This window comes from Bison bison, unplaced genomic scaffold, assembly GCF_000754665.1.
Source record: "Bison bison bison isolate TAMUID 2011002044 unplaced genomic scaffold, Bison_UMD1.0 scf7180017864341, whole genome shotgun sequence".
Classification (NCBI taxonomy): domain Eukaryota; kingdom Metazoa; phylum Chordata; class Mammalia; order Artiodactyla; family Bovidae; genus Bison; species Bison bison.
The window spans coordinates 3,823,501-3,838,258 of record NW_011494913.1 but is presented as its reverse complement, the minus strand read 5'-3'; the positions used below and the strand labels follow the sequence as shown (position 1 = coordinate 3,838,258).

General features: G+C 44.4%; 1 protein-coding gene across 1 annotated transcript in view; it reads right to left on the bottom strand.

The window, feature by feature from the left end:
• Positions 1-424: 424 nt before the first annotated feature.
• LDB3 (LIM domain binding 3) overlaps positions 425-14,758 on the bottom strand; it is a 59,689-nt gene continuing 45,355 nt past the window's right edge. The window contains exons 11-15 of the mRNA XM_010854510.1: positions 14,477-14,753; positions 12,864-13,044; positions 12,150-12,270; positions 7,120-7,235; positions 425-3,232 (exon numbers count right to left, since the gene is read on the bottom strand). Coding sequence (XP_010852812.1) covers positions 3,143-3,232; positions 7,120-7,235; positions 12,150-12,270; positions 12,864-13,044; positions 14,477-14,753 — 785 coding nt within the window. The 3' untranslated portion in view covers positions 425-3,142. The remainder of the gene's footprint in view (positions 3,233-7,119; positions 7,236-12,149; positions 12,271-12,863; positions 13,045-14,476; positions 14,754-14,758) is intronic.

The window sequence follows — 14,758 nt, the reverse complement described above, 5'->3', positions numbered from 1 at the left end:
GCTGAAGGCTCCTCAGAGGGGCCTTCATTATTCTTAAAAAAAAATGCCATGAGGAGATGTTACTCTGAGCTTATTTTAAGACAAAAGGCATGGAAGAAAATATACTTCTAGAAATGAAGTTATTTAGAACAGAATAAAAAGAAATAAATATGAAATAGCTAAATAAATAAATCCAAAAGGAAAAGGCCAAACCTGGTCTTCAGGTTATTATTTACTGGTAAATTCACTTTGTATGCATAACATCTGTATTATTCATGTATCCTTCTTTGTTTAAATGGCTGTTGGACCACACAATCAAAAGACCAAGTAAGTTATTTGTTTTTTCTCCTTAGGGCATTTTGTTTTCTCTCAAACTTATATTTGCAGTCATAGAGAAGTAATCTACTTTTGGTTATCACACGAAAAAACTTTACACAGAAAAATCTGTATTTGCACATCCGTTTAGGGTTTTATTTTGCTAAAAAGAATTCACACAGGCCAAAAACAAAAAAACAAAAAACCATGCAAAACATTTTTGTGCACACTTTTTACCACACTATATTCCATTTCTGAAATGTTAAAATTAAAAATCCCAAAGCAAGAGTACTTAGGTTGAAAAGTTAACATTATAAAAGCTAGATTCCTAACAAAACACACTGCAGACATAAATCACTCAGTTGCAAAAAGTTAATGTTTATAAATGTTAAATAAATGTCAACAATGAGGAGACAAGAACTGTAGATCCAAAGTGTACTCCTCACCATGAATTATTAAAACTTGTGTTCGGTGTTGTAGGACATCCATGATGTTAACTGGAAGTAGCTACAACCTTAACCCAACACTATGCCAAACTTAGAAACACTGAGGGAACCATACTAAAAATCACCTCCTTTTCCTGCTACCTTTAAAATGTTTCTGTTATTGATTTTGGGTTTTGGTAACTAAGAGTCCCTCAGAATACACACTAGCTATGAAATGTAGAAAAACTGCTTCAATAAATGACTATGATGAAGCTCACCTTTGAGATTTCGCTTTTCTTTTTGATGATCATATGCTTTTTAATGGCCACACTTGTGTGTGTGTATGTGTAAAATCTTTTAAATGATATTTTTGGGGAAAAAACTCTAGGGAACTTTATTCCCTTTCCTTGAGACCAGTCCTTGATAATTTAATAGTTTTTTATTGTTGTTTTTTTTTAAGAAAATCTGCCTAGAGGCTTTCTGTACAGTCAGCAACCTCCTTGTCCCTGTGTATTTGAACTTTCCAAAAATAACAGAACGCTTGCTTGCAACTCCTGAAAAATCTCCAGGCACTCCCTGCAGATGTTACTCTGCCTGTGCTTCATATTCACTTTCTCCCTGCACCAAAGCTAAAGAAGGGCCCTGTGGTAGGAGCACATTTATGTCCCTCCTGGTGTTCCCTGGGGGACGTTAGTGGCTTCACTCTTGGGGAAAAAAAACAACACGGGCCTTCTGTTAGAGACAAATCTAGCTGCTTCTTTCTCCCTCAGGTAGAAAGGCAGTCCCCGGAAGCCTCAGTTCTCAGAAGAAAAAGTAGTCTAATGCATTCTCATAAAACATTTCAAACGTGCAAAGAGAAAATCCAAAACAGGAGTGAGGAGAGGGTAGCAGTGATTGGAAGATGGCCTAAATATTGTGCTCAAGTGAGAAACATCCACTCAAACCGCCTCCTTTGATGCCAGGTTCAGTGAGCATAACAGCGCTTCCTAAAAGGGAAAGAGACGATAACCATTTCCAACCTCAAAAACTAAGTTTCTCTCTTTATCACCAAACAGCTTTAAAATGCTTACTTAACTCAAACTATCACTAATACTTTAAAGAAGTTTGAAGATCCAAGTCTATTTCAATAAATGCTTAAACAATTGCTAGGTCAACTCAGCTCATACTCTTTTTCAAAATACTAGCCAAAATGGCAGACGCGTCTACATCAGGCCATCTTTCCCTTCCAGCAGGCAGCACAATTGTATACTATCAGTGTGCTGCATTTAAAGGAAGATACGAGAAGGATGGAGCAGCTCTGCAGTGGGAGGTCCTGCCAGCTCGTGTGTTCTTACTCAGGCTGGCAGAAAGCAAGGTTTCTCTTTCCCACCGGGAGTTTGGGCACATCCTCAGCCTATTCTGCCATCCTGTTTGCAACACTGTCTCTCTCTTCTTTTCCGCAGCTCATTAAGCCTGTTGAGGAAAGGGATGTTGAAGAGGACCTCAGCGGTGAGCACTCACAGGACTGGGAGTGAAACGCATGCACAAGACTAGACATTCACGCTAATGAACCTCATAAAGCCAAACAGGGGCCAAACACAGCCCAGGGTTATTGTGCAATCTCCTCTCACACACAGCAAAGCAAAACTGGAAGAAAACCCAATTCCACTTGCCCACCACAAGTCAAAAAGAAGCTAAGCTTTCTGGGGACATTGGCTGTTTCAGGCTAAAAGAAGGTGGCAGAAAAGCCCTTCTTTCCCTCAGCTGTCTGCAGCGTGAGCCCGATCCTTTCCCGAAGCCCTGTCGCTTGCCCAGAGGCTCCCAGAAGACGCCCCTCCAATGTCTGGGCTCCCATGAGAATGTTCAAGCCCGTGCAAGGTCTGAAGTCTGATGCGCCGAGGTAGCACCATGACGCGAGGAATGGAATAACACTTCCTTTTTTGGTGAGGAAGGCCCAATCGGTCTTAGCTAACAAGCTCTCAGCTATGGCTCTAAAAATACCCTGCAGTGAGAACTGTTTGGCACTTCATTTTGTTTGTTAGAGGAGCTCTAAAGAACTCCACAGAAAGCTTCAGATTCTCCACAACTACTCTGAGCTCTGTCCCTGCTCTGGTGACCTCAGGGAAGTGTATCGCTTTGGGAAAGTGACTTTTTCTTTTTAACTTTTGAGTTCTTGGAATTCTGTCCTCAATGTTTGAAGTACAGTTCCAGTCTTGGATTAATTACTAGCTTGGTTCAGGAATCTTCATTTGGCTTCTAGTCTGAACTATGCAAATACACGATCTGTGTGCAGAAGAAACGACTAAAATTATACTTCAAAAGGGCTCAGTCGCTTCCTGTCTTCTCCCTTTCCCCCCAAAAAAGAAACATCAGCCTCCTTCAATCCTTTGTTGCCAGCAGCAGGAGCAGCTCCCTGCCCGTCCATATCAGATGCCCTGGGCTCCCTACACGTTGATGGCGTGTGCATGCTTCTTGCACAGGGGTTTGTCCTTCTTGGAGTAGAATGGCTGCCCCTCCAGATTCACGTGGCAGACCTGAAACAGAAAACAGATAGGCATGAAACAGTCCAGGAGAGAGGGGGACATGAGCAAAGATTTCAGCCATCCTTTTAAGACAAAGCACAGTCACAGAGAGACGGGGGGAAAGGCAACAGCCAGCTTCTCCTCACGACAAATGCTTTACAGTAAAGCAGTATATGCACAGCATTTACACTCAGTCGTATCTGACTCTGTGTGACCCCATTGCCTATGCAGTCCATGGAATTCCCCAGGCCAGAATACTGGAGTGGGTAGCCTTCCCCTTCTCCAGGGGATCTTTCCAACCCAGGGATCGAACCCAGGTCTCCTGCATTGCCGGGAGATTCTTTACTATCTGGGCAACCAAAGGAGACCAAACCAGTCAATCCTAAGAAATCAACCCTGAATATCCATTGGAAGGACTGATACTGAAGCTGAAGCTCCAATACTTTGACCAGCTGATGCAAAGTGCTGACTCACTGGAAAAGACCTGGATGCTGAGAAAGATTCAGGGCAGCAGAAGGGGGCAACAGAGGATGAGATGATTGGATGGCATCACCAACTCAATGGACATAAGTTTGAGCAAACTCTGGGAGACAGTGAAGGACAGGGAAGCCTGGCGTGCTGCAGTCCATGGGCTTGCAAAGAGTTGGATACAACTTAGTGACTGAACAACAACAATTAAGACGATCAATTGATGATATCCACAGAGGTGATTAATATTTAAAGAATTATAAAATGTCAGAAAAATGATCCTTGCTAATAATTAAAGGAAAAATAAATTAAAACCTCTATGAGATACCTGTTAACCTAGTAAAATACACAAAACAAAAAGCCTCAAAAGCTTGTCACCTTTAGCCCATGTGACTAAAGCCAGAAAGAAAAAAAAAGTGATCAGTCAAAAGTCAGCAATATCAAAAGAGATCAGGCCTACTTGTCACTGTTTAGGGAATGTGAATCAGTCCAGCCTTTGGCAAGGGATGTGGCAACACTGAAGAGAAGCCAAAAAGAGGTGCCTGCCCTGTACCCCAGGAACACCACTCTGGATAATTTCATCTTGCAGCAACTACTGCACAGAACAAGAAAGCAACATATGCTCAACTACAAACCAGGTGGCCACTTAAGTTAATTTTTATGATGCATTTTCCCAATGAAATGCCCCCATGAAATGTAAATCAAATATGGCAGAGTATATGCAGGAAAATATTACATGAAAAAAAGGCAAAATTATATACCCCCTTGATGACAACATGTGAGTGGAGCTTAAAGATGGAAACACAGCAGAAAGGAAGGACATCAGTAGTATCTGTCAATGTGGTCAAATATGATACCAGACACTCTGTATACACGATCTCATTTGATTTTCACAAAACTTTATGGGATAGGTATGACTCTTCTCTATTTCACAATTGAAAGTTAAGGCTCAGAAAGCCCAAGTATCTTGCTCAAGTCACAGACCTTGTTAAGTTGTAGAACCTAGGAATCCATATTCAGGTCTGCAAGACTCTACTTCTAAGCTCATTTTCCCCATACCTCACAGCAGAAAGGGACTATGTCTACTTGAAATTGTTCTGGGTTTACAGACTTGTATCAGGGTAGCTCACTAAGCCCATGTCAGCTAGGAGAGCTAGTCCTGATCTTCCTTTCTTACTAATTCTTTTTCAAGTTACGGGAAAATATACACTCATTAAAAGTGATTTGGAAATATAAAGTGATGGAAAGAGGACCAAAAAACTCCCTGAAAGTTTTCCAATCAAAATATTGCTTTCCAAAAATTAAAACCACGTTCCCCTTAGATACAGACAGCTTCATGGGGCACTGAGTGCTACCCTGGGCTAGTTTGGGGGAAGGCATAATGGTTCTCTGTGATAATTCTCCAGAGGACGGGAATTGCTTGGTTTCTTTGAGTAGATCCTGTGGGCAGTGCTGTGGGTCTTTCATACCAGACTGGAACTTATTTGTAATCTCAGACTGAGCAACCCCAAGCTTTACTGCTTCTTCTGGTCTCTCTCTGGGACTTGCACCATATCATGATTCTCAGACAAACACAGAAGGCTCGAGGGAGCAGACCCACGCTCACCTTTGTGTGATTTCCTCTGCACGTGACAGACTGCTCATCAGCCTGCTCTTAGAGAACAAGCCTTCTGTGCCACTGTCTTCCCTGAACCTCCTCCAAGTCTCTTAGATCTTTCTAGAAGTTGGGTAACCAGATTTACAGGCAGCATCTTAGGATTAGACAAGCTATGGCTTGAAGGTAAGGTAAGAGAGCCCAGTACTGTGCTTGCTGAGCTGTGGCTCTGCAGGGGACAACCCCAAAGCCAGTATATTTATATGGCTTTGTCCCTTTTTGAAGGGAGGTCCTGATGTAATTAAAAGACCCTAAAAGATGATTAGAGGTGTTCAAAGGGCTGAAAAATCAGAGTGCTATGGACTGAATTGTCCCCCCACCACTAAATTCACATGTTCAAGTCCCAACCCTGTGTACCTCTAGCCTACCCAGAACAGGGAAAACAGTGACTTTATAGGGAAATAGGGTCTTTGCAGATTTAATTAAGATGGAGGTTAAGATGATGTCATATGGAGTAGGTTGGGCCCTTAATCCGATATGACCAGTTCCTTACAGGAAGAGGAGATGAAGACACAGAGACAGACACCTGTACAGAGGGGACTGTCACGTGAAGACAGACTCCAGAGGGAAGGCAACCATGCGGCGATGGAGATCGAGACTGGAGCGACACGACCACAGCGCAGGAAGCACTGAGCACGGCGGGTGACCACCGGGAGCTCGAGGAGGCAGGGCCCTGCTGACACCCTGGATTTGGGCTTCTAGCCCTCAGGACTGGGAGCGAATAAGGGCTTCTGTTGCCTAAGCTGTTCATATTGTGGCATTTTGTTATGGTAGCCTTAGCAAACTAATATACAGAGTGAATACAACGCACCCCACAAATGGGAGGGGATCAGACATGCAGTGTAAAAGCTGAAGTGAACTACAGTGAACTTTATGACTGGGGTTGCTCTATGTCATAAGTCTATAAAAAGTATTCAAGTTTAAACTATATAGATCTTTCATATATTCCTAAAATTTATCTTGAGCAGCTCTGGTAAAAAAAAAAAAAAATAGGCCTAGTAGCACATTAACTTTCCCAAATAAAGTTTAGTCAATTACAAACTCATATTACAGAGTTTTATCAGGGACAACTATTTTCTAAGTCTAATGTGGAGTCTAAGTGTCAGCACGTTCATTGTCAGATCCCTTCCCTAAACCAAAGCCCTTGTAAAGAAAATGTCAGTCTCATGGTAAAAATGACCTGGCTATTCAGCAGAAATAAACTGCACGTGGTTAATACTTAATCTAGGACTTATCTCCTGGCAAGTGCATATCAAGAACAGGACCATGTAGGAAAATGAAATTATATTTAGTCCTGGCTTCTAAAGGTTCAGTCAAAAGAAATCTTACCTCAGCTTTTGATAGGATTAATCAATAAGCTCTGATCTAATGTTCATGGTGAACATTTGGGGGAAAACCCTTGAATCACTTCGTCATATCTTAAACAGCTTATAACCATGAGAAGTCATCTGCCTCTATTAAATCCAAACATTGTTCGATCCTCACACTTATTGAGGGCACTGCTGTTGAGGCCAGCTGCTGGTGTGCCACATCCTGAGACACTCCTCCGTCCTTAAAGAAGTGGAGAGTAACAACGCCATGTTGGTTTATAAATCATTATTAGTAACAAAGCTTGGCTCATCTGTGACCTATCAAGGCATCATGGTATCTGCCAGCTTTTAAAGAAAATAGAATATTAGAATAACAGTCGAAAGGTATGTGGAGGGTTTGTCATCTGGCCCCAGCTGGTCGCTCCAATCCCTTCTCAGAAAGTCAGAACACCAGGCTAAAAACATACCGCGCAAATGAAGCAGGTGTCATGCCAGGTGTGGCCCAGGGCTTCGATAAACTTGTCGCCGGCCTCCACGGGGAAATCACAGCCATGACACTTGGTGCTGAACAGATTGACGTAGTCTGAAATGAAAGGCAGAGTAAGGACCAGGCTGGGAGGGATGCCCCTCCCAGCCACACCAACCCAATACCAGAACCACCCCCCAGATCACTGAGCTTGAGGCAGTGATGAAACCCAATTGGTTACTTGTCATCTGGCACACAAAATTCTAGTTACATGATTGGTTTTTTCCTTTTCCAATGATTTGCACTGGGGTTGTGCAGATTCAGGCTCGTCACCACCCTGTGCTGGTTTGATTTGCAAACACTTTCTGGAACTGTCATTCACTTTCTGCAGGGTGATTTTCTCTGCCTCTGTCACCTCTCATGGCCCAAAGAGACCAATCCCCTAGAAGAAAAAGCAATCCTATTTCCCAGCAACTATGCTTATTTTGGAGAAATGAGAGCCTTTAACATTTTTTTGGAGTTACGGAATGTTCTTTGCTTGATTATTCTTCGGTCGTGAGGTATCTGTGTTGATAATAAATTTTCACTACAAGAAACAGGATTTGATTTACTTTGTCAGAAGTAATTCCCCTCCCCCAGCCAAGAGGATAATAATACCAAATATTATTTATGTAATGCTTTACAGTTTACCAGGAATCCTCACATAGATGGTCTTATTTGCTAGTATCTCAATGTCAAGGTCTATGTATTCGTTTTCTTTGTACTCCCAGCACAGTGCCTGGCACACAAGTTGGTACCCAACACATGTATGTCAAATGAATGAGTGAATGAATGAATCAATAAATCAATGATTTGGGGAAAAAAAGATAAGTCAATGAATGAACTTAATCTTTGCAAGATTACTTTTGTTTTCTTTCTTTGGGTGAGGAAACTGAGGCTCAAAGAGGTAAAGGCTGTAGCCAGAGCCACATGGGTGAGACAGCAGGCCAGGTCCCGAGCTTCTCCGCCACAAGCTGTCCTGGCTGGGTCACGAGCAGCACTCCCAATGCACTCACAGTAGAACTCTTCCAGATTCTTCTAGAAAATCTTGATGCCTTTTACAAAGCCTTTATCCCCCCATAAGTGGACTTGTCTTTCCAGCTCTGCCACAGTTGGCTTTTTCTTATAGCAATTTTTAACTCTGATCTCCTTGTGGAAAGTGTGCCCGATCACTGTCTTAGACCACTATTGAGAGTCAGCATGTAGTGGGGGCCATGAACTTGGATTCCGAAGAAAGAAAGACCTGGGCTCAAATCCCACCTCTATACGGGAATTGTTCAAATCCAGGGCAAGTCACCTAACTTCTTAGTGCTTCAACTTTTTCATCTATATAATGTGAATAACTACAGATTAAATATAAAAAAGTATGTGAAGTACTAGGCACCAAAAATGTTGGCTTTCATTTTGAATGCCTTTAAGATGATGAAAGGAGGGAAGGGAACATGATTTGAGCACCTACTATGTGCTAGTATGAGTGCTCTTTTATGTTTCCTGTTTAATCTTCACAGTAGCTCTGCAATGAACTATTGTTTTCATTTTAAAGACCATGAACCTGGCTGTAGCAGTTCCATCACGCAGTGGTCAGGAGCCACAAAGTCATCCCATCTCCCTGACTTCACACTATTTCCAGTTATCTATTTGCCATGAAGCTTTGATAAGTTATATCTCTTGCATATTTTTTCCAATGTATGGTTTCCTCTTTGGGGTTTAATTATACTTTGTCATGCAAATACTCTTACATACATCGCAAGCCATCAATCTTGTTTCTGACAGAATACTTAATTTCTTTAGTAGGCAAAAATCGATTGCCTCACCAGGTAGGAAAACATCATTCTGCTTACTTAAGAGAGTTATGGCAAGTTTATGGTTCACTCTGTGGTCTGCAGGAACTTACTAGTGTGTGATGAGAAGCAGGACTATAGGCCAACCTGCCTCCACTTGAGAGAAAGCCCTGTACCCCACTTATGAGTTCTCTTTCATTCTGCCCAGCTGGTCTCCAGATGCCCTGGATTCTTTCCTCCATCTTCGTGCCTCTTTATGAACCGGGTCCTGCACTCAGAAATCCCTCCCCACTTTGTCTACCTGAATCTCTGCAATTCTTTGGGCAGCCTTCCTTCTAGGAAGACCTCATTCCTCTCCCACCCAAGGGAGATGAGACAGCCTTCCTGAGGGCTTCTCCTGGACTTCTCTCCCTCCCCATTCATTCATCACCCACCCGTCTTTTCACTGTTTCTTAATGGTCCGTTTGTATGCCAGCATATCAGGCGTCGATGGGTCTGCTTGAGGTTCTTCAGGGCAGCGACCCTCTTCTCTATGCTTAGGGCCCTTCATAGCGACTGGCACATGTTTGATGGTGAAATGATGAATGGACAAAGATATGTTTCAAACAGCCTTGTTAAATTTGATTCCTTTTGCTGTTGTGCAGCCTGTTTTTTCTGCCCCCCGACAGATTAAGCTCTTGCTTCCCCGGTGGCTCAGATGGTAAAGAATCTGCCTGCAATGCAGAAGACCCAGGTTTGATCCCTGGTTGGATCTGATTTCCAACCTGGGCTGGAAAATCCCCTGGAGAAGGAAATGGCAACCCACTCCAGTATTCTTGCCTGGAGAATCCCTGTGGACAGAGGAGCCTTTGGGCTACAGTCAATGCGGTTGCAAAGATTTGGACACAACTGAGCAACTAAGCACAGCACAGCACAAACTCCTGCAAGGGCTTGAATTTATTTCTGGAATGTCTAGTCCTGTCTACTGATTAATTTCGCTTTGTTTTGTTTTAAACTTGTCTTTGTACTATCTGGAGAACTGCCAGTTTGTTTTGGAATTTGATATCACAGGTCTGACTCTAATACATTGTTAATTAATTATTTACTTATGGGTCTCACAGCCAATGTGGCATGTAGGATCTTAGTTCCCCAACTAGGGGTGGAACCTGTGCCCTCTGCATAAGAAGTGCAGAGTCGTAACCACTGGACGCCAGGGACATTCCCTCATATTTCCCTATAAATAATAAAAAAATGACAAGGTCAGAACCAAACACAATATCCGTGGTATTATACTGGGGACCTTCCCCAAGGCTGACTCTGATATTTTATCTCAAGCGTAGGTTAACCAACCAGGCTTGATTTTACTGCACTATTGGGTCATCTAGCTCTCCTTTCTTTACTTTGTTCATATGAGTGTCACACTTTATCACATTCAACAAGCACACTAAATTTCTAATGCTCTTGCTAGAATAAAAATCAGATTATGTTACTTCTTCACTTTAAAACATCGCAGTGACTCCCACTTCTTAAAGGCCAGGTTTCAAACTGTGCTCCTTGGAGAGCTGTGGGTCTCCCGAAACCATTAGAGGGATGATGCCAGTTGCCCATTCACCACGGGCAGGTGTTCTGTCAAGAACTCTGTGCCCACTATCTCAGCTAATCCTCACAACAGCCTCTGAGAGTTAGGTGAGGAAGGAAGAGACTCAGAAAGGGTAAGTGTCTTCTCCATCATCACACTGCCTGGAAGTGACCCCTAAGGGACTTCACTTGTCAGGGTCTCTCAGAGTGCCTGGGGTTGAAACTAAATCTGCTTCCTTGCAGTCTTTTCTTAATACCTTAAGACCCTTTTTACTCAAAATATCATTTTTGAAAATCTTTTTTGGGGGATTGCTAGGGAGAAGAGCAGTAGGAAGAGTATAGATCTATTATTCTTTCACAAGCCTCAGACATAAACTGTGGCTTATCACACATTATGAAAGCTATCATGCTTTTAGTTGACTAATAATAGCAATTTGTATTGGTACCACAGCAGTTTTTTGGACAACCCAGGGCATGTGGGACCTTAGTTCCCAGACCAGGGATTGAACCTGTGCCCCCTGCAATGGAAGCAGAGTCTCAGTCACTGGGCCACCAGGGAAGTTCTGGTGTCACAGCACTGTTACTAACTGCCGACCATCATCGTTTCCACGTAAGGAGGGAAAAGACAGGCGCTACCTTCTTCCTCTCACTGATACGGAAACTGAGGCCAGAATGACTGAGTGACGTTTACAGTCATCCAATGAGCCTTAGAGCTGGAAAGGGAATTCACCGGGACCTCAGAAACCAAGACGCTTCTTTTATAATTCATTGTCAAGGGGAGGAAAAATGTTTTATTTTGTTTTGCTTTTCCCCTTGAGGAAATGTTTTCTCCTTTCTGGTTTTAAAGTAAACCAACTCACTGTGTTGCCTTTTTTGCCCTCAATTTTGCTGCCCAGTCACTGAAGCTCTGTTATTCGTCATAACCAGCACGTTTCTCTCCCCCTCGTCTGCTTGGTGCTGATCTGCTCAAGTTCTGTTGTCTTACCTTTCACGTTTACGCTGCCTTTGTTGGAACCTGCCTCAAATCCTCACCTGAGACAGACAGGCTATGAATAAATGAGTGTGTAAGTGTCAGTGAGTGAGCAAATAGCTAGTTAACCAGGACGCCCAACTCTAACAGAATGCTTTGTCTTCAGAGTTCACCATACCTGACTCCAAGTTTTAAGATAAGATACAGTATTGGGGGGATTAGAGAAACTCCGAATTCAGAGAGCACATGGCAGGACCCTAAAGAACACCCAAGTCTGGTAAACATCACAGGAGCTGGGAGGGGACTTGCACATGCTTGGTACTTAACAAATTTCATACTTTCTCTGAGTTTAATCCTCACCACAACTCTATGAGGCAGGTGTTGATCTTCCCCTTTGGCAGATGGGGAAAGTGAGGCTCAGAGAATTTTAGTAACTCATTCAGGGTTACAAAACCAGCCTGAGGTGGAACCTGGAACAAAGGCCAGAGCCAAAGCCTTTTCAGACCAGGCCTCATGGTCTCCAGATCAAAATCATCTGAAAGCTTTCCTAAATGGTCACAAGATGCCGACTTGGGTCCACATATTTGGCGCAGGGAAGGTAGCAGAGACTGAATGTCTGTGAAAGGGAACTCCTAACCCCCTTCTTCCAGACTGTGGGGCGTCCCCTTGGCACAGAGGTCCTACCTTTCTCACAGTAGGGCTCCCCATCCTCCATGTGGAAGAGGCTGTTCCCGAAGGGCTTCTTGCAGGCTGCACAGACGAAGCAGGTGGTATGCCATGTCTGCCTCAAGGCATGCATCACTTCCTGGGGAAAAGAAGCCTCAGTTCAGGACAGAAAGGCCAGCAGAGAGAAGGAGGCAGGCTTGACGTCCACACTAGGCCTCAGTCACTGCAAGAATGTCCCATCAGGGAGCGGGACAGGCAGCCCAAAAAGCGGGCCTCAGACACATGGAGGAAGGTCAGGGGTGGCAGACGAGAGGCTCCTACTCGCGCAGTGCATGCTGGGTGCCAGGTTCTGTGTGTGCTCATATAAACTGTGATGCTTCCCCTCCCATTAAACTTGGGAGGGAGGCTGCTTGTTACTGTCATTTAACGAAAGGGGCATCGAGTGTCAAAGCCACACAGAGGTATACGGTGAGGTGACTTGCTTTTCAAAAGCTCCGCAAGCCACTTCAAGCTGTGTGGCCCAGGGATACGATCATCTCTCACTTCAAGTTCATTCGCTCCCTAGTTCACTGGTGCCGAACCGATGCCCTTCCGGGACAGAGATGGAGCTGTTCTTGCTCTGCTAGCACAGCAACTGCTTGGCTTCCAAATGGGACCCCACAACTTTGGGAAGGAGGAGAGACTGGTTGGAAAACAGACAAGGGTCCGAGGAGAAGAATGCTGCCCACTTACCCCCATGATTTTGGTGTTACACTTGGCACAGACTGGGGCAAAGAACTGCTCATAACAGCGCTCACAGTAAACGTTGTTCTGCTCCTCCACAAAGCACACATCTGCCAGGGAGGCCTTGCAGTAGGCACAGCTGAACTCTTCCGGATGCCAGGAACGGCCCATGGCTACCAGAAAGGGGCCCCTGGGGAAGCAGAGAACAGTATCTCCTAAGTAGCCCCAAAAGCTTATGACCAGGCATTTCAAAAACTCCCAACGATATTCACACTTTGACCCTGATAACCCTGACTTTTGTGACTGTTCTAATGAAATAACAGGAAATTCAGATAAAGCTCCATGAAAAAAGATGAGGTTGCATCACTTACAAAAAAGAGTAATGGGGAGGCGACTCAAACATCCATGACTAGGGGGCCCAGTAAGTGTATTATGGGATATCCTTCAGTTGAATGCTTGTAGTAAGAAGAGCCATGATGATGGTGCCAATGGCCAACATTTATTAAGTGCTTACTCTCTGCCAGGCACCATTCACGAAGAAATTTGCATTTATTAGTGTGTTTAACTCTCACAACAACTCTATGCAGCAGGTACTATCATGATACCCACTTTTAGATAAGAAAACTGAGGTACAGATGTTAAGTAAGTTGCTCAAGGCCATAGGGCTATTATGCTAGACCCAGGACACAAACCTGGATCTAGATCAGTCTCAGAACACTGAGGCTAAAGAAATGCTTTATATTTTAATTTTTATTGTTCTGAATTTTCTAATTATTCTCTAATGAGTATATTCTTTCTGTTGTTGTTTGGTCAACTAAGTTGTGTCCAACTCTTTTGTGACCCCATGGAATGTAGCCTGCCAGGCTCCTCTGTCCATAGGATTTCCCAAGCAAGAATACTGGAGTGGGTTGCCATTTCCTTCTCCAGGGGATCTTCCTGATCCAGGGATTGAACCCACATCTCCTGCATTGGCAGGAAGGTTCTTTACCCTGTACGTTGGCAATGGGTTCTTTACCACTGAGCCACCTGGGAAGCCCCATATTTTTTCTAGTGATACTTTATTTTTAAATAAAAGTATATTTTTCATATACATAAGTTCATCCTCCCCCACACACAAGCACATACTGTAAACATGTTATATTCAAAAAGCATCACCCATGATCCTGGGCTTCTAAGTATGAAATGACTTGTTTTCCCTTCAGTGTGGCAGATGGCCACCAAAACCCTGAGCAGCACAGGCCTGACTGAATAGACCCAGAAGCAGCCCCAAAGGAAAAGCTGGGGCAAAACCAGCACTGTCAGCCAGCTTGCAACAGGCCTAATAAACCTACCAACCAGACCTGCAATTCTCAGAACCCAGCCTTAGCCCAAGGGGGTGCTGCTGGCCCAAGCACCATACTGGGGCTTTAGCCACTGACCTCATGGAATCCTCACAACTCCCTGGGGAAGTGGGTGTCACACAGGCATACAAGCTAAAGCTCAGAGAGGGTTAGACCAGGGACAGCTAGCAAGAGGGACCCGAGGCTGCCCCGCACGCAGCTTTCTCCCTGCACCTCCCTCCCTCCCACCCGCCTTGCCCTGCCAGCATCCCAGTACAGGGCCACAGTGGGATCTGATCTTACCGGATGATGCTGTTGCAGTGGCCACAGAGCGGAGTCCGGCTGCTGGCTGGGAAGCGCTCGGCCCTCTGCACCGTACCCCTGGCAAGGGGGGACACCTGGGGAGCCGGTGGTGGCGGGGTGTAGGCAGGGGCGCCTCGGGGCAGACTCTGCTTGCTGACAGTGGTGGTGGTCTTGCCAGGGGCAAACTTCTGAGAGAAGCTGTCGTCTGTCACCCATGGGGGACGGCTGGCAGACTCTGCAGGGCCCCCACTGTACAGTGTAGGATTATAGCTTGGGGCTGGC